An 11,223-nucleotide genomic window follows, 5' to 3' on the forward strand; every position below is an offset into this window, starting at 1 on the left:
AAGTAGGAGACAGCACACGTAAAGAAATTGCAACCCAATTGGACTGGACCCTACTGAGTTACGAAAGTAATGGGGAATGGCTCTTACAGGCTAACTGAAGCTGATGGGCGAGTGATTGCACGCCCATGGAATGCAATACACCTCAAAAGGTACTACCATTAGAAAACTTCGTCAATTTTTCTATGTTTCCTTTTACGAATAAGGCTTTTATGGCCCACATAATAAAATTTCTTATTTACTACATCTTTTTACATCCTCTTTTGTAAATTTATGATGTAGTGCTACTCAAAAAGATAGAGAGCATTGGATACACGAGCAATCAATAGTTCCGTGTATCCAACGATCTTCATTACCATATGAGGTCATTCCCACCCACACAAATATATTGATATTTTTGCTATTTTCTATTCGATGTGGGATATTTGTTTCTTAATTCACCAAAAAAAAATTTGTAATCGGGGGCAAAACCAATACCCTAAATAGATATTACGACAAGGAAATTTTCTCTCTTAAAAAAATATATATATATATATGAATGTTGTCCCACATCGATAAAAAATAACTTTAAACATTATGTAAGGAAAAATTAAAGTATGCAAGCATGTTGCAAAGTGGGCCTACTGGTAACAAAAGCGGCCCAACACGAATTGTGTTTAAGCCCTAGTACCAGCGGACATTCTTTGCCAATAATTCTCTATTTTTAAGCCAACACGAATTGTGTTTAAGCCTTTGTACCAGCGGGCACTCTTTACAATAATTCTCTATTTTTTAAGCCTAAAATATTTGACCTAAAACTTAACTCTATTTTTTGTCCACATTAACTAAAAATAAAAAGAGTGTATAATTAATATAACCATATCGTACTGTAAATAAATGCCATAAAACGAGTCTTCGAGACAAATAGATTCCCAATCACATGTATGGAAGGTTACATAGTCTCGGTGACTCTTTTTCATGGTCTCATCCTCTTTTAAAGTTTCGGACCTCAAGAGTTCATAAGCATATCCCATTGCCCATCAATTTCAAGCTTCAAATATCAATGATCTGAAGATATTAAACAATTCCTCTAAGGCATACACTATTGCTGAGGAACTCCATGCTTCGGACCTTAAGAGCCCGAAGGTATCAATAAAATTTCTCTAAGACATGCACTATTGCTGAGGAACTCCATGCTTCGGAACTCAAGAGTCCGAAGGCATCAATAAAATTCATCTAAGGCAAACACTATTGTCGAGGAACTCCATGCTTCGGACCCCAAGAGTCCGAAGGCATCAATAAAATTCCTCTAAGGCATACACTATTGCCGAGGAACTCCATGATTCGGACCTCAAGTGTCCGAAGGCATCAATAAAATTCCTCTAAAGCGTACACTATTGCCAAGGAACTCCATGCTTCGAACCTCAAGAGTCCGAAGGCATCAATGAAATTTCTCTAAGGCATACACTATTACTGAGGAACTACATGCTTCGAGCCCCAAGAGTCCGAAGGTATCAATAAATTCCTTTAAGACACGAGGAATTACGTACTTTGGCCCCAAGAGTCCGAAGGTGTTAATAAATAGTCCTGAATGGGGACAAGTACTCTTCATAGATATCTTCCTCTCAAGCCCATGAAGTTGGTCGAACTTGGCTAAATCCCTTGTACAAGTTGTCCCACATCGAAAAAATACAAGAGCAAGAAAGGCATTGATATACTCATACCTTAAGCCAACACATAACAAGAAGGGTTCCCTTGATAGGTAAATCACCGAGTGATACAACAATCTCCAGTTCGTGACTCGGTTATCATGGGAACTCTCTTCTTATTACTTATCATTTTTTATGTCCTCGGACCATAACAAGTCCAAGGGCCCCAAAGAAAACGAATTCTTCTCAAAGGCATGGAAAACTGCTCAAAATATATATATATAACTTGGAAATACTCAAAGATATGGAAATCCTCCAAAAGATATGTCAAATAAGAAAATTAAAACAACCATTGTTCACAAACAAAAGTATACTAGTTCAAGACAAATATTACATTAATTCACTTCCTTTTGGGATCAAAAGAAGTAGAATCAAAAGTATCAACCACATTTGGGCTTGAAGCTGGAAGAATTGAGGAGCTTGGAGCTGGAGTGTCCCCTTGGTGAGACTTCACCATCTCAGCGAATAAAACCTCAGCTTCTTGGGCCTTCGGACCCTCAGCATAAGGAAAGGACACCTCCATATCTGCATCAAAAGCATCCGAGTCCTTTAATTTATCGCTTGAACCTTGGGCAAAGCCGAATCGGAAGGCCTTTGCACTAGACAAGCGCACTAAGGAGGAATAACGCTCCTGCATCTGCTTCCTAGCGGTGGTACAGGTGTTAACCGCATCCCTCCAGCGAAGATTCTCAGCCTCCAGTTCATTCATTTTGGCTTTAGCAGATGCAAGGTGACCATTGTATACATCCCTCGCGTCATAAGCCATTTTTACATCCATATGCGCATGGGAGAGCTTCTTCTCAGCCGTAGCTAGGTCCTTTTCCAGTTTCTGGATGGAAATTGACTAAGTTTCTACAGTCGCACACAAGGCCATGGTGTGATACAGATTCTACATAATCAATAATGAAATGAGTAAAATGAAAAGGTAAACAAAAGAATAATGAAGGGAAGAAAGAGGACAAACCTCCATGGTGCGAATAGGGGCAGAAGGAAGCAGCTGCTCTAACCCTATGTTACCTATAATTTCCTCAACCTTGGGTAGCCATATCCCTCGGGCAATTGTTAATGCAGCAGAAGGATTTGTGACTATTGAGTCCCCATAATGAAGAACTGACTTGTCAGCCCTAGAGAAAGTGGGCCTCCATGGTTCTCCTGCTTCTCTGCCAGGACAAAAGCCCTAACCTCTTCCTCAGGATCGGCTTCATCAGTTTTTTTCCCTCTACTCTTTGAGAAGGTAATGCCCTTGTTCTTGGTTGTTGAAGAAGGGTTTAATTTGAGTTTTTTCTTCAGAGGAAGTTCTTCAACTTCCTTTTCTTGCTCAGTAGAGTGTATAACTACAAGGGGCTCTCCCTCTACTGCTTTCTTCTTGAGAGCTTCAGCCCTCTTCTTTTCCTCGTCGGTGAAAGGAAAATTATCGAAAGAAGGGAATAACAAATCCATGAGGTCAGCAGATGAAGCACTAGAAGCAAGTTCCTTTAAATTGGATGAAGAAATGAGGTCCTCAGCAGAAGGAGGGTTATTCCAAACTTGTTCTTCTAGAAAAACGAGCCTTTTCCTAGCTACAGAAGATGGGAACGTTGCTGAAAAAACATCAAGAAATTCGTAAATATGACAAAAAGTAAAACTTGATATGTGAAGCAGCCAGAACATTTTTTATGAAGAAAAAGTAAATCTTCTATACCTAATATCTCAAATTTACGGGGAATAGGAAGTTTACTTGATTGAGATAGAGACCAGTTCCCCTTAACAATAACCATCATCTCTTTCCATCTCTTCTCGGAAGTGGGGAGGTCGGTACATATCCTCGGTTGAAGAGAGGAAGTAAAATAATAACGGCCAAGCTCGGTCTAATGTCTGGAAATAGTGTAGATGATCAATAAGTTAGCGACAGTCAAATCAAGACTCTCCAGTCTTTGACATATAAAAAGTGCCGACACTATTCGAAGAAAGTTAGGGTTTACTTGAAGAGAAGCAATACCTAACTTGTTGAAGATTAAATGATAAAAGGGATGGAGGGGAAAGCGAAGGGCATTCAGATGGCTAACAGATAGAAGCAACTCATTCTCACCAACCCCTTCACCAGAACTGAAATCGGCGTTATTAGGGTATTTAGCAATTTCTCCCCCCTGGAGAATCTCAAATTCTTCCATTACGAAATCAATAGTGAACTTGATACACCGGACTGACAAAATCATCTCTCTCTCTCTTTGTAAAAATATCATCTGATCCAGAAGTGGATACCACTGCTTGAGGCATAGAATCATCTATTCGCACAATAGAATCGTTCGTATACTCAAGAGGGTTGGAAACCTTAGGAGAAGGAACTCTAAGAAAAACAAGAGATGACGACGGTGTGGTTTCAGAATCCATAATTTCTATGTGACCGTGAGTAGATGAAGTACTCATGATACAAAATCAGAAAAAGATAAATGAAGAACTAACCTAATATCACGACAAAGCAATTGGTGCAGTGAAGGCAAGAGTAAGCTTTCAAGGAGTCCTTTGGTCAGAATGTCAATGGTCACTTCTCGAACAGTCTCTTGCAAAATTGGCAACCGTGCAACTTTAATTCCCTTCTAATTAGGAGCCGTAGTTCAATTTAAGAGAGAATTGGAGGCAAAGTGTGGAGGGAAAAATCTCCCTCCAATAAGAATCATCCACATCATTTAAATGAGGTATATCTCATTGGATCTCTAACAGCCCATCAGAACCCAATTTCGATCAAGCCTAAACAAAGTTGATATCGATCCAAGGTTGCTAGTGTTAACCTCTCAGCCTGCTAAAGATCCATCCGGCCCATTTACATCATAACCGAGTCCTCTTTATCAAAGGATTCTTCGTATAAGGAAGTTCTGCATGGGAAAAGTCTTGTATGGATAGAATTATAGAAGGAAAGAACTTCATAAATAAAGAATTATATATGGAATGAATTAGGGGACAAACAAGGCGAATCCTACCATAATTCCACTATCTTTTTGTATATAAAAAGAGGCATAAACCTCCAAGCATTACAAGCTTCTCTCTGAATTATTCTTATTATTAGTTGTTATTTATTTGAGTGAATTGTAATTATTCTTTTAGCTTTTTAGATAAACGAATTATTTGTGCCTACAAGAGAATTCCTCAATCAATCAGTAAAATTATAATAACAATGGAGGGTATTTTACTCTTTAACATGAATTTCCATTGTCGGCAACATTGGAGGGAGGTTGGTATAGTTTTTGAAATGTTAGGAATCGTGTCTGTAATTAGGCCCAACCTCAAGGGAGGTAAGTGATATTTTCCCCATTAAGTAAATAACTTCATTGTCGATTACTCAAACATAAATTCATATTGATTTTAGGCTCCGTTTGTTTGGATATAAAATATATTTTTTTATTTTTTTTCTGTATACAAAAAATATTTTTCAAAAAACAATTTTTTTATTTTATGGTGTTTGGTTGCCGTAAAATATTTAGGAAAAAAATAGATATTAAAATCTAACAAAAATAGCTTATTCATCAATTTTTGGCAAATTATTTTACACATGGGCCTATCATGGACTTGACCTACACCTTTGCTAAACACACAGAAACAATAAATAAATAAATATATATATATATATATATATATATATATATATATATATATATATTAACTGAAAAAGGACAATCTTTACTTAGGAAAATATTTTACGTTCGGAGTAAATTATATTTATTCAGCAAATAGCTTCTGAGAAATATATGATGATGATCATGGGATTAAACTCAAGGGCTAAATGCAATAAAAAAAGCCAGTGGCTAGTGACTTTACCACAGAGCAGAGAAGGCTTGATGAAGTAAGATGAACATGCAGCGAAAATGAAATAATATGGTGTTCTAGGATTAAATTCTAGTGAAAAAACCTTGGCAGGATGGAAAGGAACTGAAGGATACAAATTTAACAGAACATGGAAGGTGGAATGACAATATTTTGTTCCCCTTTCTTTGAAAAAACAATTGACAGAGAAGTACATACACGAGAAGATGCCGAAGCAACACTTGCTCCACCAGAATCACCAACTACTTTCAAACAGCTTATCCGGTCTCGGTAAAGGCTCTTGTCGTGCTATCGGTACCAAAATTTTTGCTTCCCAATGGTCAGGTCCCAGTTCAATGTCACTTATTTTTGACACTAGATTCTTGCTTAGAATAGTTCCTATTGTGGCAATAGGAACTATTCTAAGTAAGAATCCATTGACAAAAGTAGGGTTTCAGAACTCAACAAGAGAACTTCAATCAGACCCTGAACCTGCAGATATAAAAAGAACATATATCAACATACTTGACAACCTGATTTTACCATTGTACCAAACAACGAGTCTTAAAGTCAGGGTGTCATTGCAAGTGATACAACTGATGAGAAGAAATGAGATCGTGAAGGATGTCTAATGGCTACGATTTTGTTTTTTCTTCTCCTTCCTACAATAAATTATTATAATTTTTAGATAAGAGCAATAGAATTGCAGGAACTAACATCATTATTTGCATAAGGAAAAAAGATGAAGTAAAAATAGAAGTGTCACCATTTTGTATCTAAATAGGTGATGGTGATTTTGAGTCTATTTAATTTCCTTCCCATACATGGACTTTTAGTTCACAAGTCTTCTTTTGTTGTATGCATTCTCTACTCGTATTAGAAATACTACTACTTTAATTTATCTTACCCATCTCTCTCATGATCACTTTTTTACATGGCAGCTTTCTTTTTGGTCATTGTACTAATGCTAGGAAGCAATTAAGAGAAGGAATTAAGTCCCAATTAATAATAGAAAATCCGAGAATTATTCGCACCAACAGAAGGAAAAAGGAAAGTGTAGGAATACAAGATAAGCATACAAAAGATTATTTATTTGATCAGCTTTTTGTTGCATATAATTTCCGTGAAATTTCCGGCTAAGAAAGGCAGCAGCCGGCTATATCAAGTAGACTTGGATTTATCAATTCTAAAATTAAACCTGGAAAATTTGGTCCCGCACCTGTAAATTATTTTGACAAACTTGCTCAACGGTATTAGATTTGGTGCATATATATAATTAACAAATACCACAATGAAGTTTTATAACAGCATGTTAACAAAACAATAAGCAAGGCTATGAAATATCTGTAAACAGCATATATTCATTGAAGCCATGATCTAAAAAATACAATTCTCTCTTCTTGAGGTAAAAGACCAGCAAAACAGTCAATTTCCAGATCATTTAAATTCTTCCTGAAAGCAAATAGGTAGTAAACACCTTATATATCCTAACCAAAGTCTAAAACTAAACAGTTACAGGTAAACACACGTTGGAGTCAGCCATAACATTGAAAATAAATGATGTAAAATATACCTTAGAGGATGGAACAACACGTTTATTTGAAGAGGACGATGATCTTGCATGTTGTGGTGCTTGAGAAGTTCCGATCTCGTTATGAACCTATGAAAATTAAACAATTTAACAAACTAAAACCTTTTACAAATAGACAATATAAATGATGTTACTTGTTGGGAATCCAAAGAGTTTAGAAGGATGAGGATATGATTTAGTAGAACCTTGTCGGTCTGAGTTATTAGTGTGCTTTTCCCCTTCCAGTCGTGCAATCTTCTTCATCACTATCTGCATCTGCTCTTCATTGGATTCCCTTCTCGCCTCGGAAGCAGTCCTCATAATTTGAATGTGACTAGGTCTTCTGCCCCACAAATACATGTCTTTTTTCTCCCATAACTCAAGAGAATAAGTCATCCCTAGCTACAGCAGATTGTGTTGGTTGCTGGCTTGCTCATTCTTTGAACTGATTCTGCAGAACCATAGATCATAGCCCCATAAATATTGTCGCATTTCCTTCATTAAGGCTATGTAGCTTGTAAACAAAATTATCCATTTTATTTCAGATTCAAGGACTAAAACATAAAGGCATCAAAAGTCAGGGTAGCTGCAGATTGACGAGTAAAAATGGAAAAGATTAGCTGCAAATGAGTTCTATATCGCTAAGATTCAACTTACAATGATAGCTGCAGATGCATCATCCATAGGCTGCCCATTCTTCTGCTTATGGGTAATTACATACATATCTGCCCAGCTTAAATCATCTCCATGAGACCTCTTTTAGACCATCCTCAAATAAAATAGAAAACATTCCAGATCTCCTTCAAACTTGAATCCACAACAACATATAGTACTGAAGTATGCTACATAGGAAATAAAATATTACCTCTTCATCATGCAACCGTGCAAAGCTTTTTGATCCAGCGGTATGTGTAGTGGGTTGCTTGGCACGATTTACCTTGTTTGTAGAATTACGCTTCTGTAAAACAACATAAAATTCAAATTAAAGCACAAGTGACTAGAAGAAGAAGAATATCAATCATACTATTATTCAAAGCCTATGCAGCCTAAAACCAATGCAAAAACAGAATCAGGTAAGTGCCATAGAGCAAGGAGAAACAAAAAATATAGTTTTTTATAGAGTAAGGTAAAATGAAGTTTACTGGAAAAGAGAAGGAGAACCACAAGAGAATCCCAACAACCCACACCAGGGAAGACACTTTTTTATACGTTAATTATGCATCTTAATACCTCCAGCTCACAATAAATAAATAAATAAAAGGAGAAAAAATGCTACCCATGAAGAGAGTGCCTCTAAGAGTAGTTCAATCTGTTATTTGTAATGCTAAGTCATAGTCTACCTTATTATTCTTGACACAACACAACCTGAAGAAATCCAGATTCTTGTGCTTTTACACAAAGCAAATTGCATTCTGGAACTTTAATTTTAGCTAGAGTACTTTTACTCTTATTGTAAAAGGGGTTAACATAGGGGCTATTCAAATAAGAAGAAGAAAGACACTTTTTTATACGTTAATTATGCATCTTACTACCTCCAGCTCACAATAAATAAATAAATAAAAGGAGAAAAAATGCTACCCATGAAGAGAGTGCCTCTAAGAGTAGTTCAATCTGTTATTTGTAATGCTAAGTCATAGTCTACCTTATTATTCTTGACACAACACAACCTGAAGAAATCCAGATTGTTGTGCTTTTACACAAAGCAAATTGCATTCTGGAACTTTAATTTTAGCTAGAGTACTTTTACTCTTATTGTAAAAGGGGTTAACATAGGGGCTAATCACATATTTCAGTTAATGCATATGATTGAATGGTATATATTTTACAAATTACAACTTTTAATACAGTAGATAATACGATAATTCTGCATTTCTTCAGTTCAATCTAAACATGCATCAAACAGCATGTATCAATTCTCCCTTAAAGTCCAATTAGGTTTTCCTTGGATCCTTGGGTATGTGGCTAACTGCAGAGCAGTAGTTCTCAAGTTCCATGTCCAAGGGCAAAGGGGAAAAAATATAAGATTGCAAACTAATGCCAATTTGCTCTGAAGCTGACCATGTCTGGTATCAAATTTACAGCTAACCACTACTTAACTCGCTTCAATTTCATCTCCTTGTGATATTCAAAAGAGGGAAATTTTTAATAGTCTTAGGATAGATATAAACAAATCTTCCAGTAAATTAATATTTACCACAAATATTTACAACTGAACAGGAGACAAAAACTCCATGACAGAACAGTAGATACTTGAGGGTAAGATGAAAAGAACAAAATACAACCAAAGGCTGTAGCCTAGTGGTACTTCCTCACCTTCCAAAGTAGAAGGTTGAGTGTTCAAGTCCCCATAGGGGCATGTGAGTGTGTGAGTATATTTCTTAACAATGAAAAAATATAGATATATAGATATGAAGATATATACCTTCTGGAGAGGTTATAGCTCATGAAGTTTAGGAGTAATTAGCAGTGAACAGTTCAGATTCTTCTCCAATTCACTAATTCTTCTCTCCTCATCTGCAATAGGGAATTAAAAATTATAAGTAAAAAAAAAAAGGCCAATGCCTCAAAAAAATTAGTTAAACAGAAGAAAACAAACGGTTGCTACATTAATCAAGCAGATTAAATTATCTCAAATCAAGGTTAGTATTCGAAATAACAAGATCGCATTATAGTTGATGTACAGTAAATTAACATAGGTGTTAGAAATAAAAATATCATAACAAGATTAGCAACTATATTAATCCTTTTTTTCCAGGTGTGCCTATTGTGATCCCATTACTCTACCCTTTTTTCCAGCTAGAGTGCTTTTATTTGGGAGTTGTAAAATAAAACTCGAACAATGCTGAAACATGAAAACAGAATAGTAAATAGTAGTGCAAGATGGTCTACCAAAATTTCTGACACACACTAATGTACAAACATACACACATGTGGATGTATTATAGAGAGAGACTCACCAGTCACCACTTCAGTGGCAGTGTAAGTTATTTTTAAGTTACGTATAATACTAGTCAAAATCATTAACAAGCACAAACATATACATGTATACATATATTATATATACAAGTGTATATACACACAAACGGTTCGATTTCTGCTAAATCCACTCAACTCAATCAATTTTTATAAGCATCGAGTCCTCACACACTCAGATCTGTACACACTTCCAAAACAAAAAACAAACCAAAAACGAGAAAAAACTGTTAACAGTTCGATTGCTGCTAAATCATCGGAAGCGAACTTGAAAAATCCGAGCCTTAATTTGGGGCTAAAAATTGGTGTTTAACATCCCAATTTTCTCTTACTTTCCTATGGTTCTCATTCAACCAAACAGATCGTAGAAGAATTAGAAGAAACCTATAAAATTATTGATCCACAGAGAGAGCGATACAGACAGAGATTAAAGTTGAGAGACATTTACCTGGGAACAGTCAGAGTCTCAGTGATCGGCCAACAATTTCGAGAGGATGCGTGTTTCCTTGTTAGAAATCAGTAATGTTAGAGAGAGAGAGACAGTATTTTAGAGAGAGAGTAGCTGTTAAATGTGTGTTTGGATGGATTTGAAGGACGAAAGAGAGCTGTATTGAACCCAGCTCAATTGAGAGGGAGAGAGAGCGAAATCAGACATGAAAGGAGAAGAAACCAGAAAAATTTGTACATGGTGTCGACTAATTACAACCCCACACGTAATTAAAAAATTAAATAAAATTAACACATTATCCATTTATCTAGTTATTAATTGGTCGGAATATGTAAAAATCTCTAAAGAAAAAAATTGAGACTTTTGGTTGATTAATAAAAGAATAGAAAGAAAATGATAGTAATAATGGGAAAAGGGATGAAAGGAAACTAATGTAATAATATTATTTTTCATAAAATATTTCTATTACAGATATAAAGGCAAATTTGGTATTAAAAATATTAACTTTATTTCTTTTCCTTCCATTTTTTGAATTTGAAAGATAACAAAAGTTGCTGTTTATACTTTTGTTTTTCATTTCAAACACCTCCATTCCCTTCCCTTTCCAACCAATATTTTGTACCAAACATAATCTTTTATTTTCTTCTATTTTCTTTCTTTCCTTTTCTGTTCCTCCCATATTCATTGTACCAAACTGAGCCCTAAGACAATGGGCACAGCAATGAGAGAGGGAGGGAGAGTTGAAAGAAAAAGTTGATAATATAATCGGA

The 11,223-nt window shown here is 35.7% G+C and overlaps 1 protein-coding gene and 1 long non-coding RNA gene across 7 annotated transcripts; both read right to left on the reverse strand.

The window, feature by feature from the left end:
- Window positions 1–2,499: 2,499 nt before the first annotated feature.
- On the reverse strand, window positions 2,500–5,264 carry LOC132299131 (uncharacterized). The gene is made up of 3 exons (XM_059795594.1): window positions 3,403–5,264; window positions 2,650–3,265; window positions 2,500–2,574 (listed from the first exon to the last, which is right to left on the reverse strand). The coding sequence occupies exons 1-2, from the start codon at window positions 3,443–3,445 to the stop codon at window positions 2,772–2,774; spliced, it is 537 nt and encodes a 178-aa protein (XP_059651577.1). The 5' UTR covers window positions 3,446–5,264; the 3' UTR covers window positions 2,500–2,574; window positions 2,650–2,771.
- Window positions 5,265–5,514: 250 nt separating this feature from the next.
- LOC132299132 (uncharacterized) lies at window positions 5,515–10,693 on the reverse strand. 6 transcript variants are annotated; one of them, XR_009480021.1, is made up of 7 exons: window positions 10,454–10,691; window positions 9,455–9,546; window positions 7,898–7,990; window positions 7,690–7,757; window positions 7,239–7,483; window positions 7,036–7,122; window positions 5,515–5,954 (listed from the first exon to the last, which is right to left on the reverse strand). It is a non-coding gene; the product is annotated as an uncharacterized LOC132299132 (long non-coding RNA). The 6 variants fall into 6 exon arrangements; XR_009480020.1 differs by having other exon boundaries at window positions 7,690–7,788; XR_009480017.1 differs by having other exon boundaries at window positions 7,690–7,801.
- Window positions 10,694–11,223: the final 530 nt, after the last annotated feature.

This window comes from Cornus florida, unplaced genomic scaffold, assembly GCF_030987335.1.
Source record: "Cornus florida cultivar Cherokee Brave unplaced genomic scaffold, ASM3098733v1 CherokeeBrave_3.0.0_Hap2_Chr03, whole genome shotgun sequence".
In the NCBI taxonomy this organism is placed as follows: domain Eukaryota; kingdom Viridiplantae; phylum Streptophyta; class Magnoliopsida; order Cornales; family Cornaceae; genus Cornus; species Cornus florida.